The 16,980-nt window shown below is 45.6% G+C and overlaps 1 protein-coding gene across 2 annotated transcripts; it reads left to right on the plus strand.

Annotated features, from left to right (window-relative positions):
* The first annotated feature begins 151 nt into the window (after positions 1–151).
* Positions 152–12,087, plus strand: LOC128825911 (schlafen family member 13-like). 2 transcript variants are annotated; one of them, XM_054008803.1, is made up of 5 exons: positions 152–317; positions 3,284–4,368; positions 5,226–5,354; positions 6,841–7,561; positions 9,347–12,087. In XM_054008803.1, the coding sequence occupies exons 2-5, from the start codon at positions 3,297–3,299 to the stop codon at positions 10,152–10,154; spliced, it is 2,730 nt and encodes a 909-aa protein (XP_053864778.1). In that variant the 5' UTR covers positions 152–317; positions 3,284–3,296; the 3' UTR covers positions 10,155–12,087. The 2 variants fall into 2 exon arrangements, with proteins under 2 accessions (XP_053864778.1, XP_053864779.1); XM_054008804.1 differs by lacking the exon at positions 152–317 and having other exon boundaries at positions 3,985–4,088; positions 4,279–4,368.
* The last annotated feature ends 4,893 nt before the right edge of the window (positions 12,088–16,980 follow it).

A 16,980-nucleotide genomic window follows, 5' to 3' on the forward strand; every position in this document is an offset into this window, starting at 1 on the left:
TGGGCGGGGCTCTGGAACCTCCGAGCTGTGCTGAGGGGGCGGGGCTGGCTCAGGGAGGAGCGGGGGGGGGGCCGAAGCCGGAAGGGGCGGGGTCTAAGCAGCCGGAAGTGTCTGTCAGCGCGCGGAAGGCGGGAAGTTCAGAGCGGTTCGGAGCGGCCCCGCGCCCCGCAGAGCAGAGCAGGCGCCCGCTCCGGCTCGTTTCTCCCGGGCTGTGTGGGGCGGAGCGCAGCGCGGGCAGCCCCCCCCCGGGACACGGGACACGGGACACGGGCACGTGCCCGCCGCGGGGTAGAACCGTTATCTCCCGTAGCGAGCCGGTGAGTGATTTCCGCCTGAAATCCCAGTCCGGCTCCTGGGCCGACCCCCGGGTAACGCCCGGGACCCAGTCACTGCGCTGCGCCTGGTCTGGGGGGGAGAGCAGCGCTTGGCCCTTGGTCGGGGGGGGGGGGCGAGTCTCCTTAACACTAAAACCACTTCCCCCCCCCCCCCCCGGCGTTTGGCCATTGACGTCAATGGGGCCCGGAGCTCATCTAGGGGTGTGAAGCGAGCGGCCCTCGTGTCACTGTCACTGCCAGGCCCTTTCGCACGGCCAGAGCCGCGTGCAGTGTGAGTGCGAACGAGACCCGCCCCCGTTAGTTGTAGTGACAGCTGATCGCAGCTGGGCTCAGGCAGCTCGATGTGGAAGTCATAAGAGCGGCCCGGCTGGGTCAGACCAAGGGTCCATCTCACCCAGTGTCCTGTTCCGACAGTGGCCAATGCCGGGTGCCCCAGAGGGAAGGAACAGAACAGGTGATCATCAAGTCAGCCCCTTTCCTTTTCCCCAGGCATTTCTCCCTCCCCCACCAACCAAAGCTGACGCTATGTAAAACGTTTGGCTCTTTGTCTTTGAGAACAAGTTGCTAACCTGGGAGTGGCTGGCTCATTACAAAAGCAGCTTTGCCTCTCCTGGAATTGACACCTCCTCATCTATTATTGGGAGTGGATCACATCCACCCTGATCGAATTGGCCCTGTCAGCACTGGTTCTCTACTTGTGAGGTAACTCCCTGCTCTCCATGTGTCAGTATATAATGCCTGCATCTGTAATTTTCACTCCATGCATCTGAAGAAGTGAAGTTTTTTTACCCATGAAAGCTTATGCCCAAATAAATCTGTTAGTCTGTATCCACAAAAACAACAAGGAATCTGGGGGCACCTTAAAGACTAACAGATTTATTTGGGCATAAGCTTTCGTGGGTAAAAACCACGAGATGCATCCAAAGAAGTGAGGTTTTTACCCACGAAAGCTTATGCCCAAATAAATCGGTTAGTCTTTAAGTGCCACCAGACTCCTTGTTGATACTGTACCGTGTACCTCATCAAGGTTAACCCCACATCTCCCTCAGCGCTGTGGGAAAACTTTGCCTGTTTTGTCTCGATTGCAAACTCCTGCTGTCTGATCAAGTCAGTAGCTCTAGGACCCAGGGGCAGAGCAGCAGGGACACGGGGAGGGGGAGGTTTCAGAGTAACAGCCGTGTTAGTCTGTATCCGCAAAAAGAAGAACAGGAGTACTTGTGGCACCTTAGAGACTAACAAATTTATTAGAGCATAAGCTTTCGTGGACTACAGTCCACTTCTTCGGATGCATATCATCCGAAGAAGTGGACTGTAGTCCACGAAAGCTTATGCTCTAATAAATTTGTTAGTCTCTAAGGTGCCACAAGTACTCCTGTTCTTCTTTTTTGGGGAGGGGGAGGGCGGTAGTGAAATAAACTGAGGACAGGACGTTTCTTTCAGAGCCTGGGAGGCGGGAAGTTTAGATCAGTGCAAAAGGCTCCTTATCTGCTTCGGCAGAGCAAACTCAGAGGAGAAGAACAGACCCAAGGTCAGACTCCTTTCTCCCGGGCTGTGTGGGGAGGAGCGCGGACAGCCCCCCCCCCCGGACACGGGTATGTGCCTGCGGTGTATATTTCAATTCCTATTAATCCCATTAGTGATTTCAAACTGCTGTCTCGTAGATCCGAAATCTAAGGTAGAAACTCCTGGGCAAATCCCCGGCTCAGGAATACTGGAGTAAGAGCCGTTAAAAAGTCATTGCAATTAGTCAAGAATTTTGTGTTAGCGAGAGCAGTGATTGTGTCTTGGTCTTTGGGGGGGGGGGGGGGGGGCGATTCTCATTTTCAGTAAGACCAATGTACACCCCCCTGGAGTTTTGCCATTGAGGTCAATGGGGCCAAGATTTCATCTAGGAGTGTAAAGTGAGCGGCCTTCGTGTCACTATCACTTACAGCCACTTTGATGCTGTTTCACACTGCCATAGCGGCGTGAAGTGGTGTTAGTGTGAACGAGACTCGGACCCCTTATTTTAGTGACTGCTGATCAGAGCTGGGCTCAAGTAACTCTGTTTGGAAATCAGCCCCTTTCCACAGGCATTTCCCTCTCCCCCACCAACCAAAGCTCTAGGACCCAGGGGCAGAGCAGCGGGGACACGGGGAGGGGGAGGTTTCAGAGTAGCAGCCATGTTAGTCTGTATCCGCAAAAAGAAGAACAAAAAGAAGGGGGAGGGATAGCTCAGTGGTTTGAGCATTGGCCTGCTAAACCCAGGGTTGTGAGTTCAATCCTTGAGGGGGCCACTTAGGGATCTGGGGCAAAAATCAGTACTTGGTCCTGCTAGTGAAGGCAGGGGGCTGGACTCGATGACCTTTCAAGGTCCCTTCCAGTTATCTCCATTAATTTAAAAATTTAAAATTTAAAAAAAAGCTGACATTATGTAAAACGTTTGGCTCTTTGTCTTTGAGAACAAGTTGCTAACCTTAGAAACTGACCTGGTCACAAGGAAACAGATGGGCAGTGCAGTATTGGGCTCGGGGTTCATATCGTGATGTGACGGGCCCTTAAATGTTTCAAGTAGGTTTTGAAAAAGGGGTGAGAAAAAGTCAGAGCTGTTTTGCCGGAGACAGTTGCTTGCACACGTGGGTTAGCAGATTTTAGAGACTAGCACAGTTTCATTGTCCTTACAATGGAAACTGAAAGCAGATCGTTACATGGAAATAAATCGCCACTGGAGAAATTTAGCCCATGCTCATATAGGGAGGAGTTAAACAAACAGACTGATTCCTTTCTGTGTGTTTCAGTTTCTCTGAAAAGCTCTGAAAGTGAAAGGTCAAATCCTTACTCCCCGGGAATGGTTCCCAAGGAACGCAGCAGTACACCCGCAAACTGGGAAGAGGGGACATTGCCTTCAGAGCCACCCACTTTGTTCTATGTAATGTTTTAAGGGAGACCTATCGCATTCATTGTTTCAGGAACGCAGTGGCCATGGAGGAGAGCCCTCTCAATGTTGATTGGTTCACAGACTATCCTGATGTGGTTGTAAAAGTGGGAAAAGTGACTTTTGGCGAGAAATCCAGGAACAAGATGACTGATGGCAATTTGAGAAGGAAACAAGTTGGTAACATTTCCCGAGCAGCATGTGCATTGCTGAATTCAGGAGGAGGAGTGATAAAGGCAGAGGTTCATAACGAGGACTACAATTATGAAGAACATGGGATTGGGCAGGATATAGAAAAAGCCCTTACAGAACTCACTCCATCTAAAATGCTTCCAAAATATTTTGATTTTGAATATATGCGGGGAAAAAACTGTATGTTAATTTTTGTGAAATCATGGAGCAGTGACGGTTCATCTTCACCCCGTATTTGCAGCATAAGAACTGGCTTGTACCAAAGATGTCTGACTCGAACTGACAGCATGAGTCCTACTGAAGCAACACAATTTCTCAAAGAGAAGGAAGTTTCTGCCAGGAGAAAACGTGATGAGGAGACAGGACCAAGAGCTAAGAAAGCTCTACTCAGTGACGTTCAGCAGGAACAAAACATGTATACGTCTGCTGAAAGATTTTATCAAAGAGACTCTCTCTGGTGTGGGGAAAAACTAAATTTCACGGAGTCAACGCATATTGAATTTAAGAATTTTGCAACAAAGAGCATTTTGAAATACATTAAAGAGATCCTGCCAAATTACATCTCCGCCTTTGCAAACACACAAGGAGGGTTTTTATTTATTGGAGTGGATGATAATGGGACAGTTGTTGGATGTACGAAGGACAAAGTAAATATCAATGAATTAAAAGAAGTAATAGAAAATGTTAAGAGGAAATTACCCATTTCACATTTCTGCAGTTCTCTGCGTGGAGTGGACTTAGAATGCAAAATGCTGGACCTGTATGATAAAGATCAAAACGTGTATGGTTATGTCTGTGCTGTGAGAATCCAGCCGTTTTGTTGTGTTGTGTTTTCAGAGACTCCGGACTCATGGACAGTGAAGGACAATAAGATTGTGAGGATGACAGCCAACGAATGGACAGGCTTGATGATGGCAACTGACCCAGGTCAACATGGGGAAAAAAATCAAAATTCATAGTTTATTTTTCCATATTAGCACTGTCAGTATTTCCAGCATGGCAGTGCCATTGGTGACATGATAAGTGGTCTTAAGTCACTGTTTGCTACCCCAGACTCTTACAAGGTTATAGGGACTGCTGTCTGAAATTGTATTACTGTACCTGCTATTATAAGTTACACTTAAACAGAGTAGCCTTCTGCTCTTTTGGTCAGATGCAAACAGCACTCGCCCCACAATTTTTGGTTTCTGCTGCACACAATAACCAGTCCGCACCAACCCAAATCCTGCAAAATCGTCTACATGAGCTTTGACAATACAAGCCAAGGTTGAGGGCCATCCATTTTTAATCTAATCATAAATAGTGGAAACCGTATTTGATCTCCAACTTTTCATTCATTAGCATGAACCAAAAACGGGGGATACTTAGCCCGGGATAATCCAGGAGATAATTACAGATGAAAACAACAGGACCAAGATCCAATATCATGGTCCTGATTTATGCCTTTTCCTTAACCCTTTCCTCCCTTGATGATTGCCACAGGAATGGAGGGACCCAATTCTTTGCAACCGAAATCCCTCTGCATACTTGTGGCAATAAGGTTCTACCCTCTCAGTCACCTGAAGGGGGACACACTGCAGCTGTGGATGGGTTCCCAGATAACCACCTCCAGTTAAATTCATTAACCTCATCTCATTTGAAGTTTCGACAGGGTGCATATGCTGCACCAGTTCATTTACAATGGAAAAACTAAATCAATTCTGTAAATATAGACTAGAATTCTTTATGGTGGTGAGGAGGCACAGTAATAGTGTATTAACATGAGCTTTAATTTATGTTTCTAGAGATTTCAAATTTGCGTGACACTTTCAGGGCGGAGCTGAGTGTGTCATGTGCGCCCCCACTCACCAAAACCGTGTTTTCCAACAAAGGCCTTGCTTGTCTGCGTGATCTGCAAGAATTTCTATTTCCAGGTATGCTTTTGTAGTTTAATTCTGGTTTACATATTTTGACATGATGATTGAAGATTTCAGTTTAGAAGGAATGTTAAAATGTAGCAGCAAATTACTTATTCCCCTTTTGCCTCACATAGTTTTTAGATAATTATGAGGACTACAGGCGTGGGACAGCATGCACTAAAACATTGTATGAACTGGTTAAAACAGACCAACTGGTAGGTCTTCATATTGACCTCTCTGAATCCTCCTTGTTCCCTGGACACTGCACTCCCACACTTGCTACATGTATACAAATGTGTGATCATAGAAGGGTAGGACTGAAGGGATCTCGAAAGGTCCAGGCCCCTGCACTCAAGGCAAGGACAAGTGATTTTCAAGTGATCCTATGTGATATTTAATTCTTATTTCAATGTTTGTCACTTAAGAAAGCTGTGGGCACCATAGCATTACTGGATGTTAAACGAGTGTCCTGACGTGTGTGTTTATGTTCTTCAATATTAAAATGTGAATTTGCTGGAGTTTTATGGAGGGATTTTCAAAAGCGCACAGGATTGGCCTAACATTGCTCTCCTAGAAGTCAGTGGTAAATTCCCATTAAATTCAGTGAGGCTGAGTGCTTTTGAAAATCCTACCCATAATATTTACATTTTGGTTGGGTTTGTTGGATTTCCTTAAAATATAATTTGCGTGAAATTCTGCTTAAAGATGGACCTGCTGAGGAGGGAGCATTTCCTAGAGATAATCAGGGCTAGATATTTGCCAGTTGTAGAACATTTTAAATCTCCGTCTGCGCGGCTGTGCAAAACCAAAATGTACAGGAAACGCAGTTATATAAAACACATTCTTTCTACTTCCCCAGATATACCACACAGAACTCACCAAGTCAAAGTCCTTTACCTCACTCTCACAAATACAATAATACTTTGTAATACAGACAAACTCCAAAGGATGAGTACTTGTACCACTACACTTTTTGGACAAATGCCATAAGGAAATGTTGCAGTTTAAAAAAAATCTCAAAACAAAACACTAAAATATGGAATGCCTGTAATTCTTAATTAAGATTCCCTTTAAACATTTGGAAAATAAGCAAAATACATAGCTTAGGTCACCCAAATTCTCATTTATTTTCCTTTGTGATCCTTTAGCATTGGTAAGAGAGACACAGGTCTCCAACAATAAATTAATAAGGAAAATATGTTTGTATTCAGGTCTGGTTGCTTTCATCTACTTAAAAAGCAATAACCTAATGCCCTCAAATCTCGGAAATACACAGTTCAGGAAATGTGAAATAATTCCTTTCAGTGTCAGAAATATTTCAATATTTTCCAGCATTTTTACTTTGCATAATACTCCTTTCAATTGTGCTAACTAATGAATTGCAATATATTTTCAGCCGCAAATTCAGTTGGAATAACTTTTTAAATGGCCTGGTAGTATTTTTAAAAAAAGAGAATAATCATAAAAATGTTAATTTTTTTCTAATTCTTTCAATTTCTAGCAAATGGTAATGGGATAACATACAAACCAGACAACCTCAGCAAAGAGCTGTTCTCAGAGTATCCAGGGCTGGAGGATTTAATGAACGAGCAAATGGAAGAGCTGCAATATTCTCAGGGGCTACTGATATTTGCAAGAAGCTGGGCTGTTGCTGTTGGATTGCCAGAGAATCAGTATGTTGTCTGTGATGCTCTCTTAATAGCCAAAGGCAAATACCCAACGCTGTACACAGTCACGGAGGATTGTTTCATGGCTGGGTTTGGATATTCAAAACGTATTGCTCGTACGTTAAAGCTGAAACTGGTAAATGATGGGGGATACACTCAGAAAGTGTGTGTGATTCCCCATCTCTTACAGCTTGGAACCAATAGAGAGCAAAGTAATGACTCGTGTGTACGAGTCAAGTATCCCCTTACGTATGTCCTCTTGCCCAATGACATGCCAGACTTACTTCACTCACTTGTGATAATCTTGTTGAGTTTTAGATCCTTCTTAAGTGACAGGCTTGGCTGTGAATTTTTCAACCTTCTCACCATTAAACAGTATGAGATACTAACAAAGAATCTTCACAAATCCAAGAAGCTGTTTATCTACGGCCTGCCAGGAACAGGGAAGACAGTTGTGGCCTTGAATATCATAGAGAGGATAAAGAACGTGTTCCATTGTGAATCTGATGAGATTCTGTTCATTTGTGAGAACCAGCCTCTGAAAGCAATTGTGGAGTAAGTATTGTGTAGCTAATTCAAAAAACTGTGCTGTTAAATAATATCAAATGTCAGAGGGACGATGGGGAAATATATGTTTATTGATTGGCAAAAAATGTTTCTCAGTCTTTGAAAAGACCTTTCTTCCTGCATTAAAGAAATGGACCACTGTTCTCTAAGGCCTTGTCTATAAACAACCATCAACTCATAATTTTCCACCAGTGCGGCTCTACTAAATAGGGTCAGACAAATCAGAGGTAAAGTATATTATCAATCAGAAGTTTTCCAGTGCTGAGAGGATGCCATAAGTAAGAGGGTAGTTTGCATGTTATAGGATAGTATGGGCAGGTATTAATGGCATTTGGGAGGCCTTTTTTGACAAACCATCTTAAAACAATTTGTGTGAGATTCACCCCACAACTGGGACTGGGATGGGAAAATTGCACTTCTGTGGGCCACCTAACCCCCTGAACCCAGAGGGGATTCACCCCTAGGGTACATTGGGCAGGGTTTCTGTTCCTCTCCTCCCTTGAGGGTGAGTGTGGGGAAGGTCAGCTTTGGTTTCTGCCAGATGCTCTATGGAGCCTTCTTTACATTTTACCTTCAGCGTTTCCTCTCCATCATTTCCCTCCCTTGGTCCTAATGTCTCCCCCGTCTCAGTTTTCTCTACCAGTCTCTCTTGACCCAGAGCTATTCCATTCTTGCCCCCACGCTAACACTGCTTCTAGCCCTCTTCCCCAACCAGCAGCCCCCTCCTCCTCAATTCTTCCTGTAGCCTCTCCTCCTGTCTCCCTTCCCCAGCACTGAGGTTTTGCCCCTCCCAGCCTCCCTTCAAGTCCTGTCTCTGCTGTCCAAACACACCCATGTGCTGCTGCTGCTCAGGGTAAGGAAGTGGCTGGTGAATCAGCTGGTAACTGCTTTCTGCTCCTCACTGTCTGCCAGGAGGGGAAGGGTGCCACTGATGCAGAAGGCAGCAGAGCTGTCTTCTCCGGACTGGACACGACATTTTGTTTAATAGTTTGCTCATGTGGACTCGTTCACCCCGGGAGTCAAGATTGATTCCCGTGGCCAGCCAGGTGGTGTTTCACTCTTCAGACTCTGGGGTGTCCAGTTGAGCCACTTGAATGAGATCCTAAGTACATGTCTGTAATCGATGTAAGCAATTTTTACATAATCTATATTGTCATTAGCTGACTGTGTGAACTGTAAAGGTAATAGAACAATTATACAGATCACCTTAATTAGCTGTTGCACCACCTTATAATGCTTGCTTGTTTTCTGTAATATCTTATTGTGTAGTGTCCATAATGATTTTAAGCACTGGAGTAACAAACTATAAATTAACAACAAAAATTTGTGTGGGACTACATAACATAGCATCCTTCAGACAATCTGCATGAGATGTCTCCAAATAATTATAAATTTGTGGGTATCTTTCTACTAAGCGTTTTATAAAATATTTTAGAAGTATATTAACATACTTCTATTGTTATATCAGATACGTGCACTTTTTGGGTGAGTTAAAGCTCTCCCATTATGTAACGCATCAGAGGTGTGCTGTTTCTGATGTAACTCAACGCTGACAGCATGTAGGTAATTGATGAATGTGTGTTGCCCTTTGTAATTTTTTTTTTTTTTTTTTTTAAATAATCAGAAGCCAAATCTTAAAAGCAAAAAGTTTGCAAGCTTGTTCATACCCAGAAAGAGGTGATTTGATACACTGGTCACTCCTCTAAATTGGATCAGCTGCACAAACCAACAGAAAATTCACACTAAGCATGCCAAATATCTTTTATTTTGTAGAAGGAGAAACATTTGCCAGTCTGTGACGCGAGTTGCTTTCTTAAAGGGGAATTATTATCAACCAGTGAAGCACATAGTAATTGATGAGGCCCAGAATTTCCGGTCAGAGGAGGGCGATTGGTACAGCAAAGCTCAGTGCATCACCCAAGGACATGGTCATTGTGAACCTGGTGTTCTCTGGATCTTCTTGGACTATTTACAAACAAGTCACCCATTTCCATGCGGTCTTCCACATCCATCCGAACAATATCCTCAGGAGTGGCTAACTATAGGGGTCCGGAATGCCACCCAGATATACAATACCATGGTACAAGAGATGCAAAATATTGTAGAATATTCACAAATTGATATTCCTTTTGAGCGTTTAAGAATGCTGCTAAATGAAGCTGTATGTGGCCATCCCCTGCCAGGTGTTTGTAGGGTAGAAGAAAACTTGAAGGAGGATGAAATAGCGACATATGTGGTTGCTACCTGTTGCCAATATTTCCGAAGTGGTTATTCTGGGAAAGACATTGCTATCCTGTGCAGCACAACGAAAGAGAAGGCCAGGTATCATTGCATATTACAACCCCGAATGAGAGCGATGATGAGACATTTCGGACTAGATGCAGTTTTCACAACGGCAGACAACGTGCTGGGACAGGGCATTGTTCTCGACAGCATACGCCGCTTTTCTGGCCTGGAAAGAAACATTGTGTTTGGTATCAACCCAGTCCCTGTCCCTACACAGGAGGAGATTTCTGAAAATCTTAAACTCTGTGTGGCATCCAGAGCTAATTTACAACTTCATTTGCTGTATGAAAGGTAATGCTTGAAAATATCATGGTGGTTCACTCAGGATCTGTTTAATAACCAGTGATAGTCATGTCGCTTTTGTGGTTTTTCACCCAATATTCAGACGTAAATACAAATCTGACCATGGGCGAAATTTTACCTTAGAGGGCTCCCGTCTCCCAGGCTAATGAACTACGTGAGGCCTGGGGTCTTAAAAAGCCAGTCCCGAATATAAACCAAAGGAGCTACGTGGGATATAGTGAGAATGGTCCACTTGAAGCTAATCAGTCCTCCCTGCTAATGTTTCAAGAGATTTTGGGTGCCCCACTCTTCAGGTTCCCAAGACACACCACAGTGATCCACAAAACTCCGGCTTGACTGCAGCCTAACCCCGTAGGGGCCTAAATTCACTCAGTGCCTAACTTTCCGCTGTGCAAATTCCTTAGCTGTTTAAGTTTCAGATGCTGGGGCATGTGCACTGCTCCCTCCCTCTAGGGGCCCAGGCACTTCTCACCTAAGCCCAGAGCGATTCACCAACCGGGGGAGACTAAGTTTTGTGCAGGAGGTGGTTTGGTAGGCGTGCTCAGAGGCTGCTTACTGTATTGGGTCCCATTGAAAACTGGCAGGAGAAGGAGATGATGGTGATGCCCACCTCAGAACTTTCAGTCCAGGGGTAGAGCACTCCCCTGGGATGTGGCAGGCCTAGGTTCAGTTCCCTCCTCTCTGCCAGAGGGGTCTCACACCTCTCAGGAGGGCACTGTACCCCCTGAGCTAGGGGGCACATTCTGATGTGTGGTTCCTTCAGTCTCTCCTGAGGAAGCTGTGGATAAATAGAGTGAGTGGAGCAGGCGGATAGACTCAGCGTCTCCCATGCCCCAGGCGAGTGTTCTAACCACTGGGCCAGAAGCTATAAAGTGGGCACCACCTCCTCCTGCAGCTTTTTTTGCGGTGTGAGACAAGCACCAAACTCGTTCCCGCAAGAGCCACCTTAGGTGCCTGAGCCGCTTGTCTCCGGGAAAGCGGTTGCCATTTGTGAATCGCCAGGAGAGAGAGGGGCCTCACTCTGAGAAAAGGGCGGGCTTAGCAGACACCCGGCTTGTTGGCATCTCCCATTAGCTAGGCGGCTTCCTGCCTAGCGTGCTGCCTTGTGTGGTTCGCAGTCTAAGGGGCCGGTCTCTTCCCATTCATTGTACAGGGAGCCTAGGCACCTATCTTTGTGGATCACAGTTAGGGTGACCAGATGTCCCGATTTTATAGGGACAGTCCCGATTTTGGGGTCTTTTTCTTATATAGGCTTCTGTTGCCCCCCCACCCCCTGTCCTGATTTTTCACATTTGCTGTCTGGTCACCCTAATCACAGTGTTCTTCCTATGATTTTCTAGGGGTCTACTAAAGGTTAGATGTTGCCACAGTAGGTGTCACAGTGCTTTAGTCCCCGTGTAGATCCCAGCTATAGTGACTCAATCATTGCTCACCACCTTTAGAAATCAGGTCCAGAATGTCTGAAGTTAGATACCAGGGTAGATGGGCCTAAACCAAACTGATTGGAAGCACCGCTTTTAATCATTACTTATATTAGCAAGTAGGAAACATTGATTTAAATCACTGATTTTTATCTTCTCTTATGTTTATATTTACATAATTTTTCCTAGAGAGAGGTTATTTCTTATTGGTTGGTATAACCCTTAAAACATGTTCATTTGCAACCAAAAATACCCTTCACACTTTGATTTTTTTTTTTTTTTGCTAATACTGTAGCTTTAAATGCTTATTTAAACAATTCTAGATCTTTAAAAAGGTAAAAATTAAGAATCTGAAAAAATTATGGTATGATAGAGAATGGTCTTTTTTATTGTGATTTGTCAATCTGCATTTGGATGGAAATTGGAATTCTATTAAATGTACAAAAACAGCACTTTAAAGTTGTTTATTAAATAAAACTACCTTAAATGGGTTGGATAAACTTTTTTCTTGTGTATCAAAACATGTTTTGCATTTAAAACTAACTCATTTATTAAACAAAAGTATTAGCTGTAGTTAGTGAATTGATGGATTGTTTCTGGTCACTCAAGAGTAGATTTTCAAAGGTATTTAGGTGCTAAAGATCTAGAGAGGTGCCTGATGGGAGTTAAATACAATTTTCTTTTTAAAAAATAAACCCTCTTTCAAGTTAATTTCAATTTTAAAAGTTCAATTTAAATAAAGTTTGAATTTTTTTAAATTAGCTATTTCTATCCACCCTCTAAGGTACCCAACGTTTTTGGAAGTTGGAACCCACTGTGAAAAAAAATTTGGACTTTAACGTCTCTCAGCATTGCCAGTTCTTGCGATTTTATGGCAGGTCTCATGATGTTTGCCAAAGTGACCAATTATTAGAGTGAGCATTTCGGGGAGGCCACCTATCTGCGGAGTGAGCAGTGATATGAAAAACCTTTGCTCAGGATAAAAATCGTACATGAAAGATAGTATAATACTGAACATTTAGGGATTAAAAATCTAAAACCCCCAAGCAAGCACGACCCATCAATCACTTATCACCATCATCAGTTTCACCCAAAACGTTACTGGTGCACCAGATCAACCAAAACGTATCCACATTATGAGTCAGCTTACTAAAGATGTAGTCAGCCCACAATCTGGATGCAAGTAGTATACAGAAGACCCCGAGTACATCATACTGCTCTGACTCCACCCGTTTTTCTTTGGGGGAATTTTAGAATAGACAATTTTGTCCTGAACCAATCCAATAATTGGCATGGGGGCAGGGGGGAATTCAGGCCCATTCTATATTCTGGGAGGTACGTAGTCAAAGTGCTGAAAAGCTGATGCAAAAAGTTTAAAAAAAGGAATCAAATAGGGTTACCAGTGTTAAAAACAGACAAACCAGCACTGTCTGGAACAGAACAAGGGGCACTGTTCAGACATCTTGAGGGTGCTTGAGAGTTCACACAGAAATTATTTACCACAATCCCATGCAAAACCTGCCACTGCAAATCATCTGAGTGTTTAGAGAGAGGGAACTTACACAACATTCTCTGGGCTGGGAACATTGAATCACCCAGGGACCCAGGAACTATCAGGGAAGGAAAATGCTGCATCTTAACACAAACATCATAGAGCTACTTTCTTTTCTGACCATAAGAATGGTTACTAAACCTTCCAGGACAAGCAACCCACCTGCTTGCAAAGCTTGCCCACAGAAGAGGAAACAACTGAAAAAGGAAAATGCAGAACAGGACAGGTCCTGTGAAAGTCCTCTGCTGATATCGTGTGGCTGAGCAGAATCCATCAGGTGGAACAGCTTGGTCAAAATAGAAGACAAGATCCTATCTGAGAGGCCACCAGAGAGGAAAAGGGGCTAAGAACAGCTCCTCTAGAAGCCACGGACTGGAATACGCCTGGTCCACCAAAGGAATTTCCAGGTGTTAAAAAGGCGATGGTAAAACATAGGCCAGCCCATGCTCTAACTGACCCTCGCCAGCAAAAGCAAATGAAAGTCAAATCCCATCCCCTTAACACAGGAGAGAAAACCGGCGAGCTCCAGGCTACAGCGGATTTAGGATACAGCAGCCATTGAGAACAGGCTGGAGGTGAAAGGTTGCCAACCTACCGATCAGGTTCATCAGCCCCTGCCCCTAGCCCTGCCCCCCAATCTAGTTACAAATATAACAGAGGTAACCACTCACCCAGATGTCTTTGCCGGCAAGTCCTACCACTGATCCTAGGATCTACCCTCTAGCATCCTTTGGAAAAATACAAATAGAACAGGAAGGTGCTGGCGAACAAAATAGACTTTGCTCAAAATACACAGTTAAATTTCCAAACTCCAGTACACGTAGTTCCCTACAATGCTGTGACTCTAGATACAGCCCTGTAATTGGTTCCTTTTATTTTATCCTTTCACCTGTTTTCTTTTGCAGAGTAAGTCCTTGTGATTTACGCATTTGCAATAGCACAAGGCAAGTTACAGCTACTGGAAACTGATGTATTGTAACAGAGCTTGTATTGGTTTATAGTGTAAAATTTAATATGAATGGTGTCCAAGGCCTCTTCCAATGTGCAATACACGAAGAGCATCACGTTTCCCGCTGCAGCTACCCTGGCACCATTCACAGCTGTTATTTTTCACTGGCGCAGCTCCACCCAGTGATAGCTATAGAGTAAATAAGAGTTGGGTTTATTTACCACTGGCCCATTCTAAATCCTGCTTCTTCTTTCTGTGAGGGCTGGTCTACACTGGGGGGGGGGGTGGGAAATCGATCCAAGATACACAACTTCAGCTACGCGAATAGTCGAAGTATCTTGGATCGAATTACCTGGGGTCCAGACGGCGTGGGATCGATGGCCGCGGCTCCCCCGTCGCCTGCGCTACCGCCGCTCGCTCTGGTGGAGTTCCGGTGAGCACGTTCGGGGATCGATATATCGCGTCTTAACGAGACGTGATATATCGATCCCGGATAAATTGATTGCTACCTGCCGATACGGTATCTTCTAGATCCATCCTTTGTTATATTCTGTCTTGATTACCGCAACGCACTCTTTGCTCTCCCGACACACGTTGCTCCCCTTCAGTCCACACAAAATGCTGCCACTGAACTGTTCTTCCCCCTTGAAGATCACGTCACTCCTCTCTTTGATCGCTTCATTGATTCCCGTTCGATAGAACATCAAATGTCAGCCTCTTGTCACCACCTTCAAAGCTTTGCTTCTCTTCCTTTGCCAGGCTCTACCTTGCCCTTGTCCCCTCCGCCTGGCCAGCTCTCCCAACCTTGTCCGCCTGTTGGTCAGATTCTCACATAACCGTGCCTCCTCCCATACCGGCCCTTTATACTGTGCGTAAGTGTGGTGTGATCTTATCTGCAAGGTCCCCACTCTGTCCACATTTAAGACCCACTTCTGCCATGCTGCCTGTACTGAACCTTGCTGATTTGTATATAAATTCGCTGCAAGATGTAGGGATTGAATGAGGCATAGGAGCAGTGGAAAAAAGTCTGTTTCCATGATCATATCCTACCATGCTGTGTGCGCACTCCTGGCCAGTCAGAGGGCGCCCGTTGGCCTCTGACTGCACCTGAGCAAAGCCGGGCACATAGAAAGCCTGGATATCTGAAGCAGAAGCATCCTCTTTAAAAGGTCCTGATGGGCCACAGTCACCTGGCAGAGGTGAGGAACCTTCCCACACCGCTGCCTCATCAGGCGAGGAGGAGGAAGCCAAAACAGGTTGTAGCAGAGTCTCCCCCAATTCTCCTAAAGTGAGGGATTCGCCAGAGCCTCTTCTTGTGCGGCACTGGGAAGAGCAGAACAGTGAAGAGTTTTCTGCCATTTCTTTCTTTCCTTTTTTTTTTTTTTGGAGCAGCTCTATGGAGCATAAGTGCCCACTCTGTGGGTGCTCCAGGGCTCGAGCACCCATCGAAAAAATATAGCATGTGCTCTGCACCCACAGAGCCGGATTAATCTTTTGTGGGCCCTGGCACTCGGATTATGGCCCTGCCCCCTGGTCTGCCCATGCTCTGTCCTGAGACCCCTCCCCTGCTCAGCCTCTTCTCCTTAAGGCCCTGCTTCCGCTCAGCCTCCCCCCGCCCCCCGGCCCTGTCCACTGCTCACACAAGGTGGGGTGGGGAGAGGAGCACCCACCAGCAAAAAAAGAAGTCAGCACCTGTGTTATGGAGCATCTAATCTTAATTGCCTGCATTGTGCAAAAATGACTGCTCCCATCTCTCTTCTGCTGTTCTCTCCCCACTGCATTCCAGTCAGGCTGTTTCCTCTTCCATTTTGCAAGGATCACTGTACCAGTCTTGCTTCTCCTGCCCCCTCTCCCCCCCCCCCACGCCCTTCACCCCAGCATTTGAATCACGCGGCTTCCTTCTCCTTTTCCAAGGGCCACCTTCCCCTTCTCCTGCCCCCGCCCTTCACCCCAGCATTTGAATCACGCAGCTTCCTTCTCCTTTTCCATTCTCCAAGGACCACCTTCCCCTTCTCCTGCTCACCCTCCTGCATTCCAGGCAGGCAGTTTCCTTCTCTGTTTCACCAGTACCCCTGTCCCAGTCTCCTGCGGCCTTCATCACCCTCATGTCGCTTCCTCGGCACCAGCCTGGCTCAAGGACCCTTACCGGCTGCTCTCGGTGTCAGTGACCAAGCAGCCGCTTGGGAGGAGCGTTTATAGACCCATCTCACCCCACCCGGGCAGCCCTGCGTGGATGCGCGAGAGAGGAGAGGCAAGCCTGTCACGCTCCATGGGACGCTTGGCAGGTCTGCCAACGGGGCATCTGCTGCTGCACTATCAGTACATACTCAGTGCACATGGAGTCTTCAGAGATTTTCCCTACCGTCGGAACAAGCTCCACTGAACCTATGCAGTGACTTTCGGCAGGGGCTTACCTCAGCCACCTCGTCTGTTTATGGGACCAACCAAAGGCACCTCCCTGATGCCCACCCTATGCTCCTGTCATCTTAAAGAGTTCCAGTGACTCCAAGGTTTGGAGCAGACACTTGCAAACAACGGCAAAACAGCCTACTTAAGCAGGTGTAGTTTTTCCGTAAGCAGCTCCTATTCTCTGTTGCTTATAAATGCCTAAGTTAAATACAGATGTCAGGGTCAGCTCCCCCTATAGTTTTCTCTTGCCACCATTTCACATCCAGTACATTATCCTCCATACTTAGATTACTTGGATAGAGAAAAGTGAGAACATTTTTCTACAAACTGTAATTGCCCACAGTTGCATTTGTGCTTCAGGCCCAGCAGGGTTGTGTCAGAGCAACTTAACTGCCTTTGCACGGTTGTGTGATGTCCCCACACATCCATCTGAACAGAACTGGCCCTTTTTTAAACGTTTTACGGCAAGGTCAGAGCTGGTTTTTGT

This window comes from Malaclemys terrapin, chromosome 18 (assembly GCF_027887155.1).
Source record: "Malaclemys terrapin pileata isolate rMalTer1 chromosome 18, rMalTer1.hap1, whole genome shotgun sequence".
Lineage (NCBI taxonomy): Eukaryota > Metazoa > Chordata > Testudines > Emydidae > Malaclemys > Malaclemys terrapin.